The sequence below is a fragment of the Cenococcum geophilum genome (assembly GCF_001692895.1).
Source record: "Cenococcum geophilum 1.58 unplaced genomic scaffold K441scaffold_62, whole genome shotgun sequence".
Classification (NCBI taxonomy): domain Eukaryota; kingdom Fungi; phylum Ascomycota; class Dothideomycetes; order Gloniales; family Gloniaceae; genus Cenococcum; species Cenococcum geophilum.
The window spans coordinates 489,861-517,163 of NW_027137620.1; the positions used below are offsets into that span (position 1 = coordinate 489,861).

General features: G+C 39.7%; 5 protein-coding genes across 5 annotated transcripts; 2 read left to right on the forward strand and 3 right to left on the reverse strand.

The window, feature by feature from the left end:
* Positions 1-14,525: 14,525 nt before the first annotated feature.
* K441DRAFT_668360 (uncharacterized protein) lies at positions 14,526-15,796 on the reverse strand. Its single transcript, XM_067649991.1, has 2 exons — positions 15,488-15,796; positions 14,526-15,394 (listed from the first exon to the last, which is right to left on the reverse strand). Exons 1-2 carry the CDS (start codon positions 15,702-15,704, stop codon positions 14,802-14,804), a joined length of 810 nt encoding a protein of 269 aa, XP_067498389.1. The 5' UTR covers positions 15,705-15,796; the 3' UTR covers positions 14,526-14,801.
* A 2,584-nt stretch (positions 15,797-18,380) lies between these two features.
* On the reverse strand, positions 18,381-19,929 carry K441DRAFT_620421 (uncharacterized protein). Its single transcript, XM_067645928.1, has 3 exons — positions 19,625-19,929; positions 19,261-19,572; positions 18,381-19,123 (listed from the first exon to the last, which is right to left on the reverse strand). The coding sequence occupies exons 1-3, from the start codon at positions 19,710-19,712 to the stop codon at positions 18,456-18,458; spliced, it is 1,068 nt and encodes a 355-aa protein (XP_067498390.1). The 5' UTR covers positions 19,713-19,929; the 3' UTR covers positions 18,381-18,455.
* Positions 19,930-20,028: 99 nt separating this feature from the next.
* On the forward strand, positions 20,029-21,521 carry K441DRAFT_620424 (uncharacterized protein). The gene is made up of 3 exons (XM_067645929.1): positions 20,029-20,611; positions 20,674-21,071; positions 21,139-21,521. Exons 1-3 carry the CDS (start codon positions 20,282-20,284, stop codon positions 21,197-21,199), a joined length of 789 nt encoding a protein of 262 aa, XP_067498391.1. The 5' UTR covers positions 20,029-20,281; the 3' UTR covers positions 21,200-21,521.
* Positions 21,522-21,614: 93 nt separating this feature from the next.
* K441DRAFT_708560 (uncharacterized protein) lies at positions 21,615-22,421 on the forward strand (the record flags this gene model as incomplete). Its single annotated transcript, XM_067653785.1, has 3 exons — positions 21,615-21,653; positions 21,783-21,889; positions 21,996-22,421. The coding sequence occupies 3 exons, from the start codon at positions 21,615-21,617 to the stop codon at positions 22,417-22,419; spliced, it is 570 nt and encodes a 189-aa protein (XP_067498392.1).
* Positions 22,422-22,843: 422 nt separating this feature from the next.
* Positions 22,844-23,804, reverse strand: K441DRAFT_412963 (uncharacterized protein; the record flags this gene model as incomplete). The annotated part of the gene is made up of 2 exons (XM_067641519.1): positions 22,844-23,604; positions 23,660-23,804. Coding segments are annotated over 2 exons (906 nt in total), but the record flags the coding sequence as incomplete, so codon positions are not given.
* Between the last annotated feature and the right edge of the window lie 3,499 nt (positions 23,805-27,303).

Genomic DNA, 27,303 nt, shown 5'->3' on the forward strand with positions numbered 1-27,303 from the left:
CGGGAATGAGGCAATTTGCTATCACGTACGGCAAACTGCCGTCACGTGATGGCAAGTTGCTATCACGTGTCGCCGCGGCACTAGCGTGGCGAGGAGCCTTAGGCTCCTCGCCCTTCCTCATTCCAATTAAAAAAGCTTTATCAACTAACATCACTATAACCCTACTCAAGTAGTCGTTATTGGTAAGTCACCCTATATAACTAACACTAATCAGTAGTTGAATATACAGTCAACTATAGAGCAGCTAGGTTTTTAAATAGAAGAGATAGTCTTATATAGGGGTGCTATATGCGCTTATATGGAATAGATCCCGGCAATACTGTACTACCTTAGACTTGCGGAAAACTAGTAATAGAAGTATTACTAAGTACTAGGAGATACTAAGTTGCGTCCATTATATAGAATAACCGCGTTTACGAAGATTTGGTTAAGTACTTTAGGTTAGAAGTGTTACTAAACCTAAGGTCCCAAGTTAACGTCTAAAACGCGTTAAACAATATCTTAAATTATCTACCTCTTGATAGTAAACCTACAAGATCCTATAAAACCGAAAATCCTACCTACCTTTGACGTATAACACCCCGTTAATTCTATACCTACTATGGCATTAACCTACCCAAAGAAGTATAAGGAAGACATTAACCCAAAGATATAGAATAAAGCTATAATTAACCTTATAAACGCTAATAAACAAGACTTAAATGGATTTTTATTACACCGTATAGTATATTATAAGGACAGTAAATACAATAATATCGCGCTATAGGAATGTATAAAGGAGGACTTTATTAGATAGACAAAGGAAATATAGGCCCCCGTAAATAAGGATATCGTATAGGACTTCCGTAACTTCCTTTAGGAGAATAGAGTATTTGTCCCTAAGGACGGGGGTACTATTAGAGATAACATTTAGGAGTAGGTTCTTAACGTAAAAGAAGAGCACGAATGGACTGCATAAGAGATTAAGCACCAACTACGCACTATAAGGAAGCTTAACTTACAATAGAATCCAAGTAATACACTATAAGAGACGCATTCTAATTCCATTGCTCTAGGCACGAGTTCTTCCGTTCTATATCCATTGCCTCTACCTCTATCTTTAGTTCCCCAGAATCCACTAATTTAACCCGCAACTTTAACTACTGCCTCTTAACACGAGCAAGTATAAGATTCCCTTGCTTCGCGATCTACTAACCTTTAAACTCTACTGACCAGACCTACATTCCTACTGCAGCCTATAATGCAACTCCTACCTCCTCTATCTTAATCTTAAATTGGAGGTAGTTTAAAATTGCTTACAGAGCTTACGAAGCTCTATTTGGATTAGGAGAAGAAGTTTAGCGGGGAATTATACAATATTCTTAATTCGAAACTACGTATCTTCTACAACTGTTGCTAGAAGGTAGAAATAGAGTCTAATTAATACCATAACGCCTATTCTGTTATGCTTAAGGGCCGAGCTAGTACCTTCTATTATAATCGTTTAGCAGGAAAAGGATATAATTTTAACCGCATAATATATAAGTTAAGATGCTACTTTAAAATAGAAGAGAATAAGTAGCAGTATATATTAGAATGGAGAGAGACTACCTTCCTAAGGATCATTGCTATAAACCCAGGTATCCCTCGGCTTAATTATCTTTAAAAGCTCTTTAATCAACTTCAGACGATTTAGCGTAGTTTATCCGAATTATATTAAGAGGACTTTAGCCTACGTAATTAAGTCATTAGCGCATGTTAAGGTGTTAAAGAATATAACCTTGCTCTTTTTAATCCTGTAAATACTTATAAAGGAGTATATACTTAATTAAGATCTTCTATTAGCACCGCTCTACGCTCTTAAAAAGTATAGTAATTTAATACCCAACTTTAACCTACTTTAATTAACCCGCTTAACCAATATAATTACAACTGGACTAATCGAATATATAGTGGCTGGGGTAGGTAATACGGCAGAGGGTATAATTAATAACCACGAGGTAAAGGTGGAGGTCCTCGTAGAGGTTTATTTCAAAGTAATCGCTAGAAGAAGTGCTACGTTTGTAAGAAACCGAATTGCTAGTTAACTAGGCATTCTCTTAATAAATAAAAGGAGGCATATAATAAGTTCCGCCAAAGTATAAGAAACGTTAGAAATTGTAAGATTACTATAGCCTACTTCTAAAGCTTCCTGGTTTAATATAAAGGCGTAGAAGATCTTAAGGGTAAGGTTAATAAGGCTAAATAGCTCCTTATAGATATAGAAATTGAGGAGTACTTACCCAACCAATACTTTACTAAGTATGGTGAGGTAGATGGCATATAAACCATTACTATTTTTAATAACTAATCTACGCTCCATTTTACTATAAAGTTAGATATCTTTAACAAGCTAAGGGAGAGTTCCGCGTTCTCCTTTAATAACAGATACTCGGCGAACGTCTTTTATAGTATTATACTAGATACTAGAGCCGCAGGAGTATCTATAGTAGGAGAACCTTAAGTTTAAGCCCTTCAGCAGCTTAATAGCTCTATTTAGATTAACTATTTAACGGCAGGCTAATACACGATTTGTTTTGGTAAGGGTACTATAATCTCTATTAGCATAATTAGGGTCCAAACCCCCTTAGGGTATATTACCTTTTACGTCGTTCCTACAAACACCCCGTTTCTATTTTATATTAGAGATATAGATAAATTAGGCGTTAAGCTTAATAACCTTAAGAATGTACTTATTTAGGGAGATAATTAGGTGCCCGTTGTACGCAAGTGGGGTTACCCCTGGTTACTTCTTTATTAACTAGAAAAGAGTGTTGCTTAGAGCCATTTAACTAAGTTAGAGTTACGTTAACTACACCGTCGTTTTAGCCACCTATCCGTTTACCAATTACTTAGGGTTCTTTAGCGGGTAGGCCATAAAGTCAAGGTTAAGGCAATTAAGTATCTTATAAAGTACTACTATTAATGCCAAATAAACTAGAAGTCCCCTAGCCGATTTAAGTTCACCCTTAAAGATAACTACAACTTTAACTTCTATATTATTGTTAACGTTATATATCTTAGCGGCAAGCTAGTACTCTAAGTTGTTAACTTCTCAACCTCCTTTTAAGCCGCACGATTCTTAAAGGATATATTAGCTAGGAACGCATAGGATACCCTTTAATTATACTAGATCGATGTTTACCTAAAACCCCCTAATTAAATCGTCCATAATATAAGAAAGAACTTCTTATCCGTAGAGTTTTAATAATAGATAAAGGCAATAGCAATCGAGGTTAAGGAAGTCCCTATTAAGGCATATAATAATATCAGAAAAGTAAAATAATATCACGCGCTATTACGCCGCGTATATAAGATTATCTCTTTAGAACTAGAGGACGCTAGCGAAGAACTTACCTTATAAATGGCTATTAAAGCTATTAACAATTCCGCTGGCCTAGATGGACTCGTACCTACGTTACTAGTCTTTAGCGCCTACCCTTAAATAACTAATAATTCTCCACCATTTCCCTCCGTTGTGTAACGAGCTGAGGCTATTCATAAGGTAATGAAGGAGGTATAACGTCTCTACGCCACACGCTAGGTCAATAATGTATTAGGAATAAGAAATGGCCCAAATACCTTAACTACGCTCGATCTGCCACTTTAGTCTAAGGTACGCGTATGGCGTAAAAAGGGAGGATGGTTAGGCCTACATTAACTTATTGCAATTAATAGTTAAACTTATACTATTTAGATGCCTTACGGACCCACTTAATTCCGTTTAACTATTATTAAGCCTTATTATAAAGATAACAGTTCTAAGCCTTTGCAGGATACTATAGAAGATGCCCTAAAGGAGAGCTATAATTAACGTGCTCTAGAAGGCGACCACGATCTTAATACAATTGTAGTAGATATGCCGCAACTATAACGCGGTAGAGGTCGCCCGAAGGGATCACGAAATCGCCAACATCTTATTAATTTTAAAGAGTAATTTGTTGCCACTATCGAGAATAGAGTTAAGCTATTAATGGCCTTTATAACAGCTAAGGAGAAGGCTAACTTTAAACTTGCAAAATAGCTCTAAAAGGAAGGTCGTATTATAACTTTAGGAGCTCCTTTTTAAGTATCTAACAAGTAGAAGATTGATGGTCTTATTACAAGAGGGGTCTTTAAATTTAAGAAGTATAACCCTACTAAGTTTAATAAAGTTCGCATCTTTAAGTTAAGAATAGTTAACGAGATTAAAGGCAAAGCTACTAACGCCCTATTTAAGAAATTAAGGCTTGTTATCTAAGGCTACAACGACGATAGTAAGGAGGTAATTTTTACACAATCTCCCACGATTCAACGAGCCAGTTAGCGAGTTATTGTTGTACTAGCTCCCTCCCTAATAAAGAATAGAATGGCAGTCTATCTGTAAGATATTACTTAGGCCTACACCTAATTAGAGATGTACCTTTAGCGCTTAATATTAGCATACCTTCTAGAGTAAATTCGCTACTAATACTCCGAAGATACAATTATAGTTGTGCTTAAGCCATTATATAGAATCGTAGAGGCAGGAACTTACTAGTAGGCTACCTATAGCAAGCACCATAAAGAGAAGCTTTTAATAACTACTTTTATATTCAATCTATGCTTCCTTATTATAACTATAGGAACTTTATTTGGAATCGTCGGTATATAAACCGATAATATAATTATCTTAGGAGATGACTAATTCTTAGCTCTTAAAGAAGATAAGCTAGTAAAGGCAAATCTTATAGTAAAGCTAAAGGAAAAGCTTAATTTGATAACACTATTACTCTTTAATAGATATGTCCTCTCCCTAAATGAGGATTCCATTGCTTTGTACCAGAAGGGTTAAGGTAAGAAGATTAATGTTATTAACGTTAATTCTCCAAAATAAGGATACGTAGAGTAACGCGCTTATAGAGCTTATATTGCTTTTATCTGTTAACCTAAGGCTTTATTCAATCTCTCTATTGCCGCTTAATACTAGGAACTAACTAAGAATAACGTCCTTGCCCTAAATAAGCGTCTCTTTTAGTAAATAAACTATCTCAACCGGGGACTACTCTACGTGCCTATTAATCTTCCTACCGCTAAGCTCTTTGTATTTATTAATAGATTATTTACAAATAATAAAGATTTTAGCTCCCAGCTAGGATATAAGATTATTATTACAAACGAATCTACCAGAGAGAATGACTTTATGATCTACGGTAATTTTATCTATTAGAGCTTAACTAAGAGTAAGTGCGTTACTTAAAGCGTTCTAGCGTTAGAGATATATGGAATAGTTGGCGGAGTTAATATGGCAATTGCAATTAGAACTACCCTAAAGATAATTATAGATTAACTCGAACTTCCTGTTATCCCTATAATCGTGTGTACTAACTTATACTCCCTCTATAAGTGCTTAGTTAAGCTTAGTACTATAAAGGAGAAGCGCCTTATAATCGATATTATGGCACTTTATTAATTCTATAAACGGCAAGAACTTTTTAAGATTTAATAGATTAATGGTTAAGATAACCTAGTAAATATAATAACGAAGGCAAACCTAAATAAGGCTCTAGAAACGTTTATTAACATAAATACTTTACGCGTATAAGTTAAAGGTTGGGTTAAAAGGGAGTAAGAGTATAACGCTCTATAGACCCTAATTTTAACCAGCTAATTAGGATTTTCTATACCCGGCATAGAAAATCGCTATTAGCTCGCTTATAGCTAGCGCCTTAGCGGACCTGACGGCCCTAATATAATATCTACCCACAACTCCTTAGCAAGAAAGCACTACGTGCTAAGAGGCAAATTTTGGGATAGCGAGACTTATATTATAATGGCAATAGTAAGTAAGGAGGATCCATATTTGTTATAATAGTCAAGTAGTATTTATATATAGAGGGCAACTATAAAAGAAGAGTTGCCAGTGTCGGGAATGAGGCAATTTGCCGTCACGTGATGGCAAGTTGCCATCACGTGTCGCCGCGGCACTAGCGTGGCGAGGAGCCTTAGGCTCCTCGCCCTTCCTCATTCCAATCAAAAAAGCTTTATCAACTAACATCACTGTAACCCTACTCGAGTAGTCGTTATTGGTGAGTCACCCTGTGTGACTAACAATAGTTAACAATCCTTAAAACTTGCCATTTATCTTCTTTCTATCCTCTAGACGTGTCTACTTTATAAACCGGTAGCTTAATATTCCTATATACTAGTTCTAGCATTATAATATACTATATAGGGTAGATCTTTATTTTAGCTAGTAGGTTTAACTTAAACGTAACTGGTGAAATCCTTTACGTAATTTTAAAAGGTCCTAGTCTGACGTAGTCTAACTTCTTGCTTAGTCGTTAACTTTTAAAATTTTTGTGTAGTAGCCATACTCTATCTCCCTCCTTAAGATCTAGTCCCTTAGATCTCTTAGCATTATAGTACCTTTTTATTCTTTCTTATACTTTCTTTACTAATTCTATAAGGTCTATATAAAGATTTATTAACGTCTTTATTCTTTCTTTAGCTATACTACTCGTTTTTTTTACTTACTATAGTGATAATAATGTTCTTAGCTTATACCCATAATTTGCCTTAAATGGTAATATGCCTATTCCTTTTTAAGGTGTTGTATTGTATATAAACTATATAACTAGTAATAGCAATACCTAATTGTTCTGTGTATAATTAATATAATGCCTTAGATACTGTTCTAGTGTCTAATTTAATCTTTCTATTTAGCCGTCTGTCTGTAAATAATATATAGTAGAAGTTGCTGCTTTAACTCCTTACTCTGCTAAGAATACTTCCTAGAATACTATTACGAATCTTAGATCTCTATCTGATATAATTTTACTTAGTACTCTATATTTTATAAATACTTCTTTAATATAAATTCTAGCGATATCTTCCGCTAAGATTTCTTCTATATATGCTATAAAGTATCCCCACTTTATAAGCTTGTCTACTATCACTAAAATCGCGTCATAATCTCGTCCGGTAATAGGATCTCTTAACTTTAGTAACTTAATAATAAAGTTCTATAATATAATCTCCTATGGTTTTTCTGGTGTCTTAATAGGTTGTAGCCCTCCATATAGCTTATGCCTTATTAGTTTATTCCTTTAGTAATCTAAACACTCTTTTATAACCCTCTTAGCTATCCTTTAGATTCCGTCAATAATGTACTTCTCTTAGAGTCTTGATACTAAGCCCGTGGCTTTATTATGTCCTTAAGTTAATCCCTTATAGAATTCCTCCACGAATTGCTCTGCTATACTTCTTGGGATGTACGTTACTTCTTAATTTTTGTATATATCTATCTATAGATCTTCTAGTTGTGCTTTTAGAATTCTTTATACCTAAAAGCTCTTTAGTATCTCGTAGACTTTCTTTGGTTTATTGCCTTCTTAAGTTGCTATAATTTTTGGATAATTATACCTAATTAATCCGTCTATATCTTTTCGCAGTAAAGCCCCTAATAGCTTTTCTTTATTCTGTAGTTTAGCTTTATAGCTTAAAGCATCTGCCCGCGTGTTGTTTATACCCTTAGTATACTAAATCTTAAAATAGTATTTTGTAAGTATCTCTACCTATCTAACCTATCTTTAGTTAAGTTCCTTCGTTATTAGGAATCCTGTTAGGTTTTTATAATCCATCTTAACTATAAATAGTTTCTTTATGCCTTATAAGAATGCCCTTTATTTTTTTAATGCTATAACTATACCTAATAACTCCTTGTTGTAGATGTTATAGTTTAACTTTAGTAGTATTATCTTTTAACTGTAGTATACTACTAGGTGCCATCTATCTTAATACTGTTATATAAAGTACGCCCCTAGTATATAGTCTAATGTATCTATTTCTATAACCGTCTCTAGTCCTAATTAATAGATCTTAAGAATTAGTTCCTGGGTAAATAACTCCTTAATTCTCTTAAACAACTCCTACTACTCCTTTCCCTATACCTATAGTTCTTCTTTCTTTATTAGTTGTATAAGTGGCTTAATATTCTTTAACTACTGCGCTATAAACCTTCTATAGTAATTGCAAAACCCTAGGAATAATCTTAACTATGTAACGTTCTCTAGTTCTTACTAATTCACTATAGCCTTAATCTTCTTTAGATCTATACTAAGTTGGCCTAGTTTAATAATAAATCTTATAAAATTGGTCTTCCTAGTAAAGAACTTGCATTTCTTAATTGCTACTAGCATCTGTTCTTCCTATAGTCTCTTTAAAATCCATTTAATATATTCCCCGTGTTCTTCCTTAGTTATTAAATAGATAATAATATTATTAAGATATACTATAACAAATTCATCTAAGTGTTCTTCTAATATATTGTTAATACGCTTCTAGAATATTGTTAGTGCGTTTATAAGCCCAAATTATATAACTAGTAGTTTATATAGTCCTTCCTTTAATCTAAAGGCTGCCTTCTATTTATTATCTTCCTTAATCCTAATCTAATGGTACGCCTATCTTAGATCTATCTTNNTAAAGATTTACGCGTTGCCTATCCTATCTTAGATTTTGCTAATTAAGGGTAAAGGATATCTATCCTTCCTAGTAATGCTGTTTAACTATCTGTAGTCGATATATAGCCTTAGTTTACCATTTTTCTTTAGTATAAACAGTACTGGATATCCCGCTAATGACTGCGATGGTTTAATGTATCCCTTTTATAAGTTCTCTTAGATAAACTCTTTTAATACTCTACCTTCTTCTTTAGTAAGCTTGTAGATTGAAAAGAACCTTAGACTTATTCCTAGTTCTAACTCTATTTTATAATCCTAAGCTATATACTCTAACAGCTTCTCACTTTCTAGTAACCATAGTTTTTTGCTATATTTATGGTATCTTTTTAGTATATAACTTAAGCCTCGCTCAGTCTCTTTATATATTGCTCCGACTTAGTACTATACCATTTTAGCTTGTTATCGCATTTTACGGCGTTGAGTATCTCTAATATTAACCTGGCCTGTAATCTAATTGATCTTTAGATTGTATTTCTATAACTAAGGCATTCTTAATACTGCCTTATCCCGTCCTAATGGTAGGATATTAAAAGATATCTTAATTTGTCTCCCTTTAATGGTTAGCTAAATAGGTCCTGTTTTAAGATTAATAATCCCTCCTCTATAGGCTATTAGATCTCCTAAAATTGTAACTAATAAGTAAGGTTGCTCTTTCTATCTATAAGGTAGTCCTATTCTCTTAACTACTACTAATAAGATATAGTTCCTTATTACTCCGCTATCTATTAATGCCTTAAACTGTTAATCTTGCCATTTTACTTATAAATTTAGGTGTTGTCCTTAAATTCCTTTAAGGGTCTAAGGCTTTACTACTAGCTCCCTCTAGTCCTGTAGGCCTCTACTTTTTCTAACTATTAGCTACTTAATCCTAGTATACTTGGCTTATTCTTTAGCCAATGCCTAGTTCGCTTTTTATCTTCGATATACTATAGATATATATTCTTTAGGCATTCCCACTACTATTATCTATCTAAGTATTCTTCTATAAGGAATCTTTTTAGTTAAAGTATTAAATCTCCTTCCTCCTGGACTTCTGCTGGATGCTATCCGTATATATATTTAGCATTCCTATATTGTTACTTATCTATTATTTAATATATTCTTATAGGGTATTTCCAATTCTTTTCTTTTAGATTCTTGTGCATTTTATATATATCGTCTATACACGCAATCCATAATAACGTGTGGTGTATTAGGTGCTTTAGGTTAACTCTTAGCTTGTCTTTATCCCTAAGTTTAAACCTTTATTGTGCTAATCTAAATATTATAACTTTATAGGTACTGAGATACGTCTCTCACTTCTCTAGTCCTCTAATTATTCCTCTAGATCCTTTAACGTTATAATTAAGGCCCTTTAATATAATTTATAGCCTTCTCTGTAATCGGGTGGTCTTAAATAACTTTTTTGTCTAACTATATATAGAAATCTTCCCACTTATTATTATGCCTCTACCTATACTACTTTTAATATAGCTGCTGGAGTATATACGGCTTGTCCGTAAGGAAGTATCTTCTTATTACTATATTATAATAGCCCTTTATATATCGTTCTTTAAACCTAGTAGGAATTTCTAAATCCTCTTTACTTTCCAGTTTGGTAAGCTACTTGGCTCTTAATATGCCTGCCTTAGGCCTATTAGTAATTCTTTGTACTAGTGCTCTATCCTTCATACGTCCTAATATGCTAAATTTCCTATCTAGTTTCTGTTCTTACTATGCGATAATTCTTTACCTAAATTCTTCTATGGTTTTTTTTAGTTTATGTCTCGCGCTCTAATCCTTAAAGTCTTCTTACTTCTTAATTTTAGTATTAACTTTTCGATCTTTAGTCCGAATACTATATTCTACTAATAAGTCCTTTAGGTCCATATATCTATCTCCTAGTCTAGTTACTATTTATATTATAGATTCTCTAATCTATAAAGAAGCTCCTTACCTCTTACCTATAGGTGTCCTAATTTATACCCCAAATTCTTAACCCCTTAGATTCTTTAATTCTGAGCTTGCTTCTAACTTAAGCTTAGCTCCAGCCTTAGTCTAACTAGGCTTACTTAGTGTTCTCATCTTATCTTAAGAGTTTTAAATCTTACTTATCTTATCTTAAGAATCTTATACCTATAGGAAACTTCGTCCTGAGCTTATTTATATATCTTTAAACTAAGCTGCTACTCTACTTTATCGGTTTTCGTCCGTTATAGGTCCTTAAGCTTACCTTATCTCATCTTAAGAAACTTAGTTATCTCTTATCTCTTCTTAAGAATCTTAAGCTTTTGGCTTTTTGCCTTTATTAAGTGCCGAAGTGGTTTACTATCCTACTTCTCTTATGTCTTATAAAGCGATAGATATCATATCTAGTAGGGTCTTAATCCCTACTAATATTCCTTATTTTATAGTAGAATTATCCTCTACTTCTAGTGTAATATCTCTAATAGCTGCGTGTTCCTAGTAAACCGCCCTTATTACCTTATCGTCACTAAATGTTTTACCTACGTTGAATTTATCGTCCTTAATGTCCGATCTGTAAACTGGTTTATTAGTTCCTCTATATCCTATAGGTACTAGCTCTTATAACTAATAGCTTACGCCGTACTTAGCGTCCTTATGAATTTGGCATGCGTTATTATAACAAAACGCAAAACTTTTAATTAAACATTCTTTCGTTCCTTATAGTATATTATTGTCCTTTTATATATGTATATCGTCTGCTATTAGTTTAGTTCCCTTTATTACATAGTACTTCTAACTATCTTTGTAATCCCTCGCGAAGTGACCCTATTTTCCGTAATTTATATAAGCTCCTTCTCTAAACTATTGCTTTTATTATAGAGTCTGCCTAAATATCTTCTACTACTAAGATCCCTAGTTTAGCCTTTACTCCTTAGACCTTTAATCACTTAATCCTTATCCTCTAGGTTTCTATAGTTTCTTACTCTATCTCTTATAGGCTTTTTTGGTACTACTTAGGTCTATTAGCTCTGCGCTATACTATAGTCTCTAACTTAGCTTTAGTTGTTGCGTACTCTACGCCTTATATAACTATAGAACTCTGTCCTAACCTCTCTTAGCCTATTTCCTTTAGTAAATCCAATTGTTAATCTTAATTACTTAATCTATTAGTTCCCTTAGGGTGTCCGCATCTTCTATTAGGATAATCACGTNNTAGACTTTAGCCTTAAGTCCCTATTTATATTATGCTATAAGCGCCCTATTATTCTACTCTACTTATATTGCTAACGTCTGGAACTATATTATATACTTAATTGCTAAGGTTTACTGCGTAATGTCTTAAAGTTTTCTTTCCGCCGTGGTTACTGCCTCTAGGTCTCTAAATATTTGTGTAAGTTATTCTATAAATCTATTCTAGCTTAAGAATATAAACTATACCTCTTAGTTTATAGTCGTTATTCCGTTTACCTAGATTTCCGTAAGGTAAGGCTTAAACTACTTAAGTGCTCTTCCTGTTAGAAATAATCCTGCGTATGCTATTTAATCTATAGGTATTGCCAGCTTAGCTCCCTCTTACGCTACCTTAAAGTGCATTTATATAAGGAATTCTTTAAGCTTTAATCTCTCTCCTAAGTATCTTTTAATTAATAGTAACTTAACCTTTACTACGCCTATCCCGTTAATCCTGTTTTCTAACATTATATTATTTTCCATTAACTAGTTAACTATCTCTTGTAGCTGTCTAACTGTTACAGGTTGCTATAAGTTAGTGTCTACTATATTAGTGTTATTACCTAACCTTAAAGTAGTTGCCGCCGTCAATGGCGTTATAGTGGCTGCTTTTAGTGGTATATTATTCGACTTTCTATACTTAATACCGTAACTAGGTAGTAATTATATAACGGAACCTTATAGTAGGAACTACGGTGGGCTTATTATTAGGCTAGGTGTATAAGTAATATAAATTAAAGTTAATAACGTAATAATAACTGGTGGAGTGGTTACCTAATAGATTAACTCTAATTATATTCTAAGAATTACTATAAGGAAGAAACTATCTAGGTAGGGACTGAGGGTCCTTAAATACACACCCGTACTCCTATAAAATCCTTCTTATACGTAATATACGTATGCTCTATCTACTCTGTCACGGATCCTATAGATTCTACAGATTATATAGATTACCCTTACGTAATCTTGCTTACTATTCCTCGTTATATAGTTCTATCGGCTCTATCTTAGACTGTGCTTATATTAACCAACTAGCTTCTTCCGTCTCTTCTCCAAGTAGTTATAATATTGTACTTAAAGCGTCCGTAACAAGACACGTATAAAGGGTAAGAAGAAGATAAATAGCAAGTTTTAAAGATTATTAGTTATAAGGATATTAATAATAAAATATAGTATAAGGTAAAATAGATAGGCTATAATAAGACTACCTAGGAGCTATTAAAGAACCTAAAGAACGCTATAGGAAAGATATAGGAGTATTAAAAGGGATTATATTAGGCAGTATTAATAAAAAGGGATTACTAAAAAATAAGTTACCTAAGGGGGACCCAAAAAGAGCAGTTGCCAAACTACTTAGATTTATTTTCTTCTCGGCTAAAAGAGAATTTATTCTTTTATTACTAAGTTCCTATAAACCCTATTTTATAAGTTTTTACTTCTTAAAACGGACCTTTTTATAAACCTTTTTAAGATGGATTAACTAAGTGGACGCCGTAAAATAAGACTTAAGGGCCCGTTGCTAAGTATCGGCAACCTCCTATTCTACATTATAAGAACGGTATAACTCCGCTAGAGTAATAGACAGTTTATTATCTAGCTATATAGTAGTAGATTAAATATAAAACCCTAAGACAAATTAATTAGGGAACTAGACGGCTATTAAGAGTAATAGGTCGCGTATATTTAGCATTAAAGATAGAGTAAATATTATAGGACGAATAAATATTCGCTTTAGTGCACTTTAAGTAAAAGAACGGTTATTGTAAAGATAGGTTCGCCAACGTAATATAAACTAACCCCTCTTTTAAACAGCGGGAATATAGAGATAGTATAATCTTACTAAAAGATAATATTATAGTAACAGTGTAAACATAACGGGCCGTTAAGGAAGAAGAAATTACTTTAGGTATAATAAGTAATAACATTAACCAAATTAATTAGACAGATATTACACCTCTAGTAAATAACTTAGAGATATTAGAAATCTTTAAGGACGAAGATAAAGAGGAGGGAGATAGTGCTATAGATGCTTTAAGTATAATATTACAACTACTTAGGGAAGAGTTAAAAGAAGCTAGTTAGTTAATATAAATATAGTCTAAAATAGAGCCGATAGAGCTATATAACGAGGAATAGTAACTAAGGTTATATAACGTAATCTATATAATCTATAGGATCTATATAATCCGTAATAGAGTAAATAGAGTACACATATATTATATATAAGAAGGATTTTATAGGAGTACGGTTATATATTTAAGGACCCTTAATCTCTACCTAGATAGTTTTTCCTTATAGTAATTCTTAGAATATAATTAAAGTTAATCTATTAGGCAATTACTCCACTAGTTATTATTACGTTGTTAACTTTAATTTATATTACCTATACACCTAGCCTAATAACGAGCCTATTATAGTACTTGCTATAAGGTTCTGTTATAAGAGGGGGTAATATTATAAAACTCTACTATAGGGGCCTCTATAAGAGAGCCCTGTACTTTTATATATACCTTATATATAGCTTATATTAGCTACGCGTAGGTATATTACCTCCTTACGCCCTTAACCCTTATAATTAATTATATAATATTTTATAGACTTCTTAAATATATACGCTTTATAGCCACTACCTACGTTCTATAACACTTTCCTATTCTTAATAGATTTCTATTACTAACTTTAAGCTTTATTAGCCTAGGCCTAAGTAGTAATATTCCTTTAATATCCTTAACTACTATATTACCTAGGCTCTTTCTTATTTTAGTGCTAATACTAAATACCTAGGTTAAATTTAAGACTATACTATAGCTATCTATACTACTTATAACTTCTAGTAAGCTAGCTAATAGCGCTTAATACGAGAGTAAGGCTAGTATACTAAGGATAGGGTAAGGAATAGGGGTAATAAGAAAAAGGTTATTATATACTATATACTACGGGCACGTACCTCCAGCACGTGACCGACTGCCATCTAAGGAGTGTCCGGGGGTTGTCCTGAGGGTACCCAAGGTGACTACGATAATATCCCTTATACCCGTTTAGTTGGTCTTTCTAGACGTTGGTCTTCCTAGGCTTTAAAGCTTATTGGATAAGGGAGTGGACTAGAATATTATTACTGTAGTCTTACCGAACGGTCTGAATTGGGGGTATCGCCCCCATCTCGTGCGCTTGCGGCCTCGCCTCCATCTCCAGCGGCCTCACTTCCAACTCGCCTATATGCTCGCCTCCGCTCCCCCCGCCCCACCCGTTCTGTTGCCAATGCATGGCCATTCCATCCGGTTTCGCTCCACCTGAATTTGGATTTTGCACATTCAACGCGTGCTTGTACCGCCTCAGCCAACGTAACTGGACAGCCAAGAATACCAACACCACTATTAGTATGATGCCTAAAGAGAGGCCGACACCTAGGCCAATACTCAGAGTATTGCTGTTCCCGCCGCCACCACTACTCTGAGAGTTTGATGTTGGTCCGGGCCCTGCAGAAGTGGTACCGGTAGCACTAGAGGAGGGAGAAGAACCGGTAGACAATAACGAAGACGATGAAGACGGTAAAGCGCTCTGCCCCGAACGCAAAACAACGGTGCCCACAGGGACAGAAAACGCACTGCCGTTATTGCAGCACTCAGTCGGATCCGGACCGCAGCAGTACTTAATACCGCCGGCGGAGTCTTCGCCTGAGGCGCAGGGAAACAGGTTTGGCGCAAAGATATCGGTTTCTGTATTATTCGAGTGAATGAGCGTTACGCGCTACTATGATGAAGCTATGTAGTTGTGTGTGCGGGTGTATCTCTGGGGATTTGTTCACGTACGAGGGCAGTATTTGTGGCATGGAGAGTGCGTCCACGTCGATTCGGTGCAGCCTTGGGTTGAGAGGAGATTATTGGCACCTGCGTCCAGGCATAGTCCGTTGGAGAGACAGACGTCACCCTCGCTGCAGCAGGTAGAGTATTGAGCTGTGGGGTCGCAAGCAGTCCAGTTGCCGCCCTCGTGGAGGCTGCCGTCTGGGTTGTAGCAGGCGGCGGACATGAGGAAGTTAAAAGATGGAGATCTAGGTGTAGGGGTATCGCCAGCCGACGAAATCGGATGCTAAAGAGATAGCCATTTTATGGATGACATGCGGACTTGATATGAGAATGTTACGCCTCAACTGCACCATGTTTGATATTAGCGCGCTCATAGTTTAAGCCCTTGTTTCAAAGCTATTAATATCCCGGCCACACATCTTCTTCCGAGATTTAACCGCGCACTAAGCTATTTTGGGCTTTACCTTAGCCAGAAGGTTTGGTATGGGCTTCGGAATTTTAAAATACACCTTTCTGCTCCTAAATCTATTAACCACTATGACACTTAAAGTTCTTCGTAATAGCTAAAATAACTAAATCGACTGCGATTAATAAGACTACGTCGTTTTTACTTAAATTAACGGTTTCATATATAGATTTCTATCTGTAAGCTAGTCCTTGGAGTTGAGCCTGTCGAGGTAGCTATTCTAACACTCGGATCTCGTGCAAAACGGTATTGCAGAGACAACAGCCGTACCTCGTTCTTGGCGCTCTTTAAGGTCTCTTCTAGTCCTTACTATAGATGGATTTCCTGGTAGTATTAACAGAGAGATCTGCTAACAGTTTCCTCGCGTTTATAACCTTTCCAGCCCCTCTACCAGCCTCTATGCAGGCGGAGCAATTGCATGGTTTCCTCTAAAGTTTAACGACTTTATGCTCCTTCACGGGATGCTATATAATGTCGCCTGTCCCTCTCCTTATTATAGGTGCTCCTCGTGCCTATGACTTACCCACTATGTGTATATAGTCTCTTTTCTTCTTAGATCAATCTAGACACGAGTCCGTTTGACACTATAACACAGGGCCAAGTATGATCACGGCAATCTTAGCTAGGTGAATATTAAGTAGCTACTCCTGTGCTTCCTATACCTATATTGTAGTCCGTATTCAATGTGAAAATAGCTAGTCTTTGAGAACGTGGACTTTTGATAGGTTCGTCGCCCGCGACTCGAGTATGCGCCGAACCTGGAAAGGTATATTTCTGATTTGCTAGTATAGAAACTGGAGTCGGCGTATCTAAGAAGCGGGTTGAAGAGCTGATGGTAGTTGTAGTATTATTGGTGAATATTTCAAGTTCACTCTGAAGGACGAGTCGTTAAGTATTATAAGTAAAAAGCTCCTGAATATGCTGATAATTATAGTAATAGTACCGGCCCCTATATTGGACTGAGGTCTTGGTTCTGCGACCGAGAAACTGAACGGAGGCCATTACTGGACCAGGCTCACGCTTCGTACCTCTGATCACCTGCAGCATTTATACCTACTGCTCTTCCTATATCCGCATGACCGCGATAGGCTGCTGGACCTAGCTGTTATCGACCGTTTTATATCCGCGGAGCTTCCGCAGCCAGAAGACGACTCTACCGGTTGTCTTACTGAGATCGTGAAGTCGATAATTGTCGACTTGTGAAACTATAGAAGTCGCACCAGTCCTTGATTAAACGACTGATGTTTGAAGCTCTAACTGATTAACCAAATACGTCGTAGATGAGGCGAAGCTGACGACTTCTTGAAGTATATATAGAGACTCTAGAGCTATATTCAATACAGTACAGTCCTCATCCCTGATCGTCCTGGTCGACAATAATAGTTTACGACCCTTACGGCTCCTGTAATCCGCGAGCTCCCTATATGGCTGCGCGAGGGCTGGGCCTTCCGCTGGGCTACTCGAAGCGGTACTCTAAGGCTTTTAACCCTACTACCGTCGTTCGTAACGGCTATCTGGAGTACCGCCGTCGCGATAATCTACGGTTGTTTACTATCCGCTTACCAGGGCTTATTGGAGCTATGTTTAAAATGGATAACCGCTAGGTCGTTTCGTACTACCTGTACCTAATTATAAAGTATTATACGTATATGTTAAGGTTTACGTTTCCGTGTGATTCGTTAAGTATATCTACAAGTATATAAGGGGAACGACCGCGCTACTTTATGGCTTACGGTAGATGGTAATAAGGTAAGCTAGTATTTATAGGGCCGTTATGTCGGCCCCTCTAAGGCTATCTAGCGGCAATTTAAGTTTCCCGTTTATAAGGAGTTCCCCCCTAAATCTAGCTTACGGTAGACCTTCTAGGCAAGCAATATGTCCACTGTCAATGCATCTCGCGCAATGGTACTTTTTTGGCGAACGGGTTCTTCTATGACGCCGTCGTTCTCAGGAAGAAGAGCGACTTCAGAAAGCTCTATTTCCCAACCTTGAAGTCCAAACATCCCGGGAAGAAACGCAAGGCTGAAAGTGACGGAGATAGTATTGGGACGACTTGCAGTAACAAAGCGGAAGAGATGGGCGGTGGCAGAGGGAATGACATTCGTAAAGCATTAGGGGCTTTAGATACTAGTAGGGACTTTGATCTGAGAAAGAAAGATTGGCATCCAGTATAACTTAATTAACTGGCGAGAAGATGATATCAAAGAGTAGAACTTCTTCGTGCTAAGTCGCAAGGGTGAGTGCAAGAGTAGAACAACTTTCTAGGACTGCTAGCTGTAGAAGCAGGCTAGAGGCGAAGAAGAGGAAGCTCGCCAGGCACGAATACGTGGGAGGGATGCGAGGATGAAGTCGAAAGCGCGCCAAATTTTGCATCCTGAGCATTGAAAACAAATCACACATCATCAAAGTTCTTGAGATAAGAAAATATATACTGTTTGATGGCTACAGATTTGATTGGACAATGAAGAGTGAATTTACTTCACCCTCTTTTCAACCAGGCCATCACACTTACCGCCCAGTCTTTTGCCTCTCAAGCTCCTGCCTGAACGCATTCCCATGCGGCCTAATACCATCATCACTAACCAAGCTTCCTAGGCTTTCCTCTCTCCCATGGCCTGGAATTCTCGGTGCCGGGGGCATATCACGATACTGCGGCTCAGCCGATACCTCCCTCTCCTGCAACCTAATGGCGCCCTTCTTGCCCAAGCCCAGTCGCTGTCTTCGCGACTTTCCTGCTCCGTATCCCCCACGCCGTCCCATGACATTCCCGAGACCAATCGTCCTATGTTTCCGCATACCCAGCCACAGTCCCACAACCACAAGAAAACAGAAACCCAAACTAACCGGCAAGCCTATCATCAATCCCATCTTATTCGGGGCCTTGGTCTGCTCCGGAGGTGCGTAGTGACTTGGTGGCGTGTTGGTTAACATGACACTGGGTCCGTCGTATGGAACCGATTTGGATGAAGGGTCGGCGGACTCAAACATCAGTGCATAGAAGGTCAGGTTATACTCAGTATAACCTTGAAGCCACGCTTTGTCCATGATGATTGTAGTGACGCCCCAGCTGTTGTCGATAGGGTCCGAGGACCAAGCTTGGATTTGTGAGTCGTTGGCATAGTTGAGCTTAATGGTTATGGTGCTGTTGACCGGGAAGTAGTCGGGGTTCCATGTAACTGCGGTAGGTTAGTGGGGAGAATTTAATTAACTGTGGGGGGTGAGATGGGAGTCCGAGAGGACCGCAGAATCCAGGGTCCAGCCAAAATCTCTGGAGGCGTAAATGCGAAAGGGGAAAGATTTATGAGTCACATACCGTAGTATGTATTACCAACATATAAGGTGCTCTCGTTGTTTGGTAGGCAGAATGGAGCAGCAGACGTGTCATGACAGGTGGGGAAGTCGTGGCTCGGATTAAGTGGCGAAACAGTGCTACTAGCTGCTGTGCTGGTAGTAGAGCCTGCTGGTGTCGCAGTCACAGAACTCTCAACAGTAGTAGACACAGCGGAGTTGGAGGAGATCAAGCTGGTGGGAAAGGCAACCTCGACGGTTGTAGGTTTGCCGTCACTGAGAGTACTAACGACGAGAGCTGCAGTTGGCTGGCTAGACGAGGACGTTGATGTTGTAGCTAAGAAACATTAGCAATTGATATATAGCTAAGCACAAGGGCAACGTCTCACAGTCTCTTTCGGCCAACGGTCCTGCAGACGTGCTAAGAATAGTGCCAGATACGGCGAAGAACGTGGCGAGGCGTGAAGTGACGCGCATTGTGAACAGCGAAGGACAGGAATGCTCAAGAGCTGCAGTAAATTCAAAGCTGGAAGGAAGCTGCTTCCTCCCACATAAAACGCAGCAAAAATGAGAAAAAGTGACAGAAGAAGAGGAATGAGGGACTTTGGGTCAATAGTAAAACAACTGCAATATGAAACTGCCCAGGGCTTCCCGATTGAGTTCAGGGGAGAGGTTCATAGCTTGAGCGCGGGCCTCTTGGGCGGCTTTTCGAAACGGTTTCTAGGCATTCTAGGGTTCGCGTGTCCCCGCCTGGACAGGAATCGGCTGTCCCCGAGCTATGTCGCTGTTGATCCAGACCTCCAACTGGCCACCCTTGTCATTGTTTTCCTCTACTCCTCCATCTGTTATTTTTGTAATCCTCCAGACATCGCGTCTATAGACTGTGCATCACTGCCCTCGTCCTCGTCCTTCATTGATACCCCCATACTTTTCTGCAGCATTACCGCATTGCTGCATAGTGTGCCTCAAAGGTTACCTATCCTTCTGAGCAGCCCTCCCCAGCCTCGCCTTTAGCACCACTACATTCTATCCACACTCTGATCAACATGCGCTTCTCGTCAACGCTTGTGGTTGTGCTTCCTGCGCTGGCTCTGGCGCAGGAGCAAGTCCCGCTGGCCGACAAGATCAAAGGCTGGATAAATCGGGCGCAGTCTTATGTCTCCTCTGCCGTGCCTTCAGTTCCATCGCCTATGGATGCTGGTGCCGCAAAGGTTGCCGAGCATGTAGAACACGTCCTGACGCTGGATAACTGGAAGTCGGTGCTCGTCGCCAACCCTTCTACAACTGCCGCGGGGCCAGAGGACTGGATGATTTACATCACTGGTGGAAACAAGACTTGCTACGGCGTTTGCGGCAATGCCACGAAGGCCTGGAATGTGCGTATTACCAGAGTCCGACCACTCTTCTCGCGATTTCATATCACTGACACATGCTACAGGAGTCCGTCGCCCTTCTGTCGGCATCTTCAACTGCGCCCAACTTCGCCATCCTTGACTGCGAGAACGAACCGCTACTCTGCAACTCCTGGGCTGCCGGACCGCCTTCCATCTATTACATGTCTATCCCTCGTCCTCTCGTCGATCAGTCAAGCCCTGCACCTACTGTTCGCTACATTCCCCTCAACCGTACCTCCGTTACTGCCTCGGACATCGTGGCGCTTAGCGCTAAGAAGACATATCAGGAGACTGAGCCTTATAAGGGTATTTGGCACCCGTTCAACGGTCTCTTGGCTGAGTATAACCTGAGCCTTCCTATCGCCTATATTTCGTGGGGCTTGTCTAAGATGCCGTCGTGGCTTCCCATGATCGCTATTAGTTTCTTGAGCAGGACATTCATGTAAGAATCTCTTCTTTATCATAAGTATACTTACCAGAGTTATAAAAGTATCTAACTTTATTTACAGGAGTCGCAGGGTACAGCAACCTCAGCGACAAGGCGGTGCCGCGCGCCCTGCAACTAATTAAGCGTGTGCAACCTGGTGACGTTAAAAACGATGATATAACTTTACGGCACAAAAGACATGAGGAACCTGCTGTAGATGCGTTTTGGATAAATGGGAGAATTTCTGGTTCTTAGGGATTTGGGATATAGGTGTTTACGCCCGAATAAGGGATACCAGGGTCTTGTTGCAGCTAGGAGGCCTTTTGTGTCATTTAGTTACTATTTCAATATTCGAGAAGCCTTCTCCTGTAAAGGAAATCTTATCTGAATACAATTTACGAGCCTCGGTACTTTTGTATCTAGCAATCAAAAGTGTGTATTTCAGGAAATAATACGCGGCCCGACCAGTTGTTCCGGTATCGAATATACCGAAATCTCGCCCATAGACACCCGTGCACACTCCGCAAATACAATTCCATGACCAACAAGACACTCAGGATGGTGAGCATATTGCAGCGCATGCGAAAGCTTAAAACTGTGGGTTTTATCTCTTCTAGATTACCCTTTCGACTATTCAATTGCTAACTTAGGCCCAAACTTCAGAAGGTACATCAATCACTACCCTCCCGGATCCCTCAACACCTATTAACCCTTCTCTGAATCTAGCTCCTCGCAATCCGAGTCGGTCCCGGCGCTGCAATCCTGCCCAAGGAAGTCGCAAAGCTAAATCTCTCCTTCTGCCAACACATTGATGGCGGACACCGAGGCGCAAGGTGTGTTCTCCATCCCTCAATTCACCTCTATCCGCTCCACAACGCCCCTCCTTAGGTCTCAAGACGTTCTTTGTATGATAAGTGGCTTATTGTACTTGGTTAATAGAAAATTCTGGCGAGAAATGCTCCCCCGCCTCCAATACCGCAACCCAGGCGTGCCCATGACNATCACACGGCACCTCGACCCGTCCCTCCCCGCAACCCTCACAATATTCTACCGCCGGCCAGTCGCCACCTCCACCACCACCTCTCCCTCATCCCCCGTAACGCCCTCCGGCCCTCGCCGCGTGGAAAAAGCCATCGACATCAAGAACCTGAGCGAAGCGGGGATCCTGCAGCTGCTGCTACTAGAGACGAAGGCGACGCCATGCGAGCCGACGGAGGTGGAGTTGCAGGAGCTGCGCGAGCTGGAGGAGCAGAAGGAGAGGAGTCGGCGGGATAGCGAGAGGAGCTTGGAGGTTAGGAGGCAGAGGAAGAGGGAGGAGGCTATGTTAAAGGCCGCGAGGGGAGAGGTGTTACAGGCTACGTAGACTGGTGATTCGGGATATGTATAGAAGCGGATTTGAGCTGGATGTGCAAGTCGATTTGATGGAGATATGTGGTAAGAAGCATATGCCTTGAGCTGTAAAATAAAGATGTGCAAGACATGGGCGGAGTTTGGATTGACTGGGATTTTTGCTTCTCTGTAGAACTGTATACCACAAAGGCATAAAAGTCCGAAAACTCGCAACCAAATTGTGTTTGGGGATGACTTGGCCACCCAATTGTTCCTCACTTCCGTACGTCACCTTTTTCCCTTTGTTCAATGCTATCTGGAAAGATAATTCCCTTCTTACTCCAAGATTGTCACTTCGCTTGAACGTGCAAATATTGCACGCACTCAGATATATTCCATGGAATCCTAATCGTAACTATTAGATCTCAGTTCCTACGGATCAAACAACCCTACGATCCAGCCCCACCACTCCACCAGGCCGCTGCACCAAGCACGAAAACCACCACCATGGCATCTGCCACCACGGTCTGCCATATCACACTATACCGGCCCACTACTCGCACGTAGCCTGCATACGGCTCCGGCAGTATCTGTGCTATGCCTCCCAGAAAACCGGAAGCCGGCAACTGACCCCGCTCCACAAAGTATCTACTCGTTTGCAAGACGATTTCGAAAGTAGCAAATGCGTAGAAGAAGTGCGTTAGGGTCGAGGCCATGATCTCGTCATCCCACGAAGGCTCAGGGTGCGTGCGGGAGAGTTTGGAGCCAGTGAAGGAGTATGTAAGGGTTATGTAGAGCGCGATCGTCAGCGAGAACAGGGCGTGGATTATGCGCCATACGTAGGCGGAGTTGCCGGCGGGTTGCGCGGACTCGGTTGGTTGCTGCATTCCGCTAAGCATTTGCGCGAGGCCGGGAGGTAGGTTGCCGGGCATTTGAGGGGAGGAAGGGTTGTTAGGATCGCTGCCTGCGCCGAGCATTTGCTGCATCATGGCGAGCATGGGATCTTGGTTGAGGTCGCCGCCTTGTTGCGGTAAGGGTGGCGTGTCAGTGCTGTTAAAAGCAAATGGACTGGGCTGCTGGGAGCGGGAGGGAGGAACTTTTGCTTGATTTTGGGGTGTGTAGCAGTGCTGGGATATGTCCACTTCGTCGGGGTCGGCAGGGTGTGTTGGAGCTAAAGATTGCGGAGGTTGTGAGGGTGCCGTAGAGTTTGGTCGTGGGGCTGCGGATTGATTATTAGTAAATTCTCTAAGAGGGATAATGAGGCGCCTAATGACCTGGTTCTGGTTTTGTTGCGGAGGGTGCTGCAGTAGAATGTCCTCCATTCAGTGATGTGATGGCTTGGAGGCGAGAAGCTCCTCCTGCCTGAATTTTAGCATTTCGTCGCTCCCGACGTAGTCGTGCTTGCTCTTGCGCCGGGGAGAGCTTCGCAGCGGAGGAATCTGGTGTAGCAGAGTGTGGGTCCATAACGTCACGTTGGTGAGAGCCTGGTGTCCGAAAGGCAAAAGAGTCTAAACCTCTGAGAGTGAGGAAAGCCGGGGTGTAGCTGAGCGTGGTCCAGGAAAAGTTGAACGTGGTCGCCGATGGGGTCGGCGAAAGCTGAGCTTGGTCACCGACGGAGCCACCAGGAAAAGGTCGGCGGTACCCAACTTTTACCCATACGGAACGCGCGTCGGTAGCCGTATTTAACTTAAGCGACCGCGTAAACCAAAATATCCGGAGTATATGCTACGCATATATACGGAGACATAGATATAGAGACATATATACAGACACACATATACAGTATATATATACGCTTAGGTCTAGAGGAGCTCTGCTAACGTGGCGAAGGCTACCTAAAAGGTTGTAATCGCGGTAGTAAGGAAGGAGAGCATAGTAGTACGCTCCTCGTCTGCATTAAGAGATCGTTTCTATAGCACCTGCTAGGTTTATTCTACGGCTCACACAGTCTACAGAACGCGCCCCAAAGGGCGCGCCACCTAATTAGGGTCGTTAAGGTTAGGGGTTTGTTTGTTTATTATGATCTGGCTTTAGGGGCTCTATACTAGGAGACACCACGTATGCCTCCACTACCGCCAAATTAGGGTGTAGTATTAATAGAAAGGGTTTCCATAGTCCTCTAGAGCTTGTGGAAGCTCTATTAGGCTAATTTCAAGGGTTTCTTTAGCAGGCGATTGCATTGTAACTTGTTAAATTGTAATATAGCTATAGTAAGTTAAAGTTGATAGATTTTTAGTGGTTAATAGGGTGTCTAGCTTAGGTAGCCGTCTCGTCTACGTTATCCCTTAACCCGCCAACGTCCACAAGGTAGGTGGTCCGTGCGGAACAACAGAATCGAAGGTACGCATATGGTCACGGAGCCTTGATCTTATTGATTCTATTGGCTAGCCCTTATCGATAACGTGTGGACGAATTTTAAGGGATATCCCTTGGGCTGGTAGCGTCCTACGATAATTGGACTGTGCGCAGAACACCAAAACGCTAGAATCAAAAGTACGCGTATCACCCACATAGATTCAGATATTATATATGCCCTCTAATCGTACTTCTAATGATATAGACTTTGTTCCACCAACTGAATATTCAATTCCACCGACTTGAAAGGCCAAAGAACCTCCGCAGCCGTGGCCGTTGCCCTCCTTCGAGCCTTTATATATCGCGAATTTTAACAACCATGGCACCCTAAATCTTCCTCTAAACCTCGCTGTTTGCAAAATTCCGTTCTACAGAAACGATAAATATTAGTTACCCTATCTTAAGCGACTTAACTCCAAAAATTGGGTGTATATAGCAAATGTATATGGAAATCAGCAGATTCTACAACCTCATATTTTTCATCACGGAGCCTTGATCCTATTGATCCTATTGGCTAGTTCTTATCGATAACGGTAGGACGAATTGTACCAGTCCAAGGGATAAATATCAGCCCAAGACCTATTTTAAAGTCACCTGCCTAAAGCGGTAATGTTGAATAAAGATCGCCGCGCCACGTTTTAGGGAAGTCACATTAGGCGCCGAGGGCAAGTTAGGGCGCGGAGTGGTACATCACGATAGTTACTACAATATCATTAATTAAGAATAGCTTTAGTGTTTACGTTTTGATTATTTTTATTGTTTTAGTATTCTGATAGCTTTCTGAGTGCCATGACGCTGAAATACTCTGTATGGCTAAAGGGGCCGTTCGGTTGCAACTTCATATTGAATATAAGGTTGTTGTTCGGTAAATCTGACAACTTTTAAATATGGAGCTCCTCCATATCGGTAAGCGCGTCAAATTTGCAACCTATACTATATACGGTAGTTGAAATGAGGTTCTTGGCACCGTTTCAATATCCCTTTATGTGGCAACCGTTTCTTGCAATATTCGTATATACACGCCTCCCAAGCCAATCTAAAGGCTCTATACTGTATATAGCTTGGTGTTGAAGCCTTGGTCAGTGCAACTGCTCGGCGGTAGGGGTATAGGCGCCACCTCCGAATTTTGGAATCTTGAATATTGCGGTGAGTAGCAGCGACGTGGTTAGAAAGCCTGTATAGAATAGTGGTGTAGTTAATCAAAGAGCCTTAATATTATTATTGCCTATTTAATTCTTAAAGTCTTAGCAAAATATTATCCTTATGCCTAGAAAATGTTGTGCGTCTTTAGCTCCGAAGCCTCTAAAGGCTTAAAAAGCTTCAAAAGCTCTAAGGCCTCTAAAAGCACCTTAAGCATAGGAGTCTTATTTATAATCTTTTTAGGCAACGCAGTATATACACAATAGCTTAGCGGTAGTAGCTATACAGCCTCTAGAGGCTTTAGCGGCGGTAATGCTAAGTAAGGATATTTAGGAAGAGGTTCGGCCGACTAGCCAGAAAGAGGGTATTAAGGAAGACAAATTAGAGGCTGTTTTTGAGGCCCGCGGTGAGACCGCTGAGGATGAGGTAGATAAGGTAGATAAGACTAAATTACCAAAGCTATTAGCTAAAGAAGTTTTAAGAATAGGCTTCCCTGCCATACCTACTACCTAGAAGCCTATAGCTACTATTCCTAAATTAGATTTTAAAGTTATTAACCTTCTAAAGGAGTTAATATTTGCCGCTTAGCGTACTAGTAAGCCTATCTACGGCTCTAGTACGGGCGCCCAATCTAATAAATCTTCTGCTTAAGATAAGGATAATAAGCGCTCTGCTTACTATACGGTAGCAGATTAGGTTAGTATAGTATCTAATAGGTGTAGATCTAGGTAGGACCTACCAATTTAAGTATTTCTACTGTTCTTTAGTGTCAGCGTATTTAAGAAGCTTGTAATTAGTATAAACCTCTATACAGCCTCTTAAAACGCTAGCAGATATTACTAATTAGGATAGCACACCGGTAAACAATTATAGGCGTGGAAGGAGACCTCTACGGGCGAGTTAATAATTTAGGTAGGATTTATTATCTATATAGGCGTCTTTAAAGTTCCTTAAGTACGAGACCTTTGGGCTATAGATCCTAAATATCCTAGATACTTAATCAGCTTATTTATAGGCCAAAAAAGATAGAAGCAACTTAAGCGCTTTTTTTACGTATCACCGCCTCTACCAGAAGGCGTTAAGCGTTATATATTTAAGAAGATTAAGCCGTTAATAATATCTTTAGGCGAGGCGTTTAGAAAGTATGTTATACCTGGATCTATAGTTAGCTTTAATAAGATAATAGTAAGGTTTACTAGATAATCTACGGCTATAATTAAATTACCTAGCAAGCTAATACCTAAAGGCTATAAGATAATGAGTCTTTGTTAATATAGATATTGCTATAACTTTATATTCATATCACCTGGTTGCTTTTTTAGGCTTCCTTCTTAAACGGATTACCAAGATATCGTCCTCTTAAAGACCTCTAAATGCGTCCTCTACCTTACCTAGTAGCTTCCTCTCTAGACCCGTTAATTCT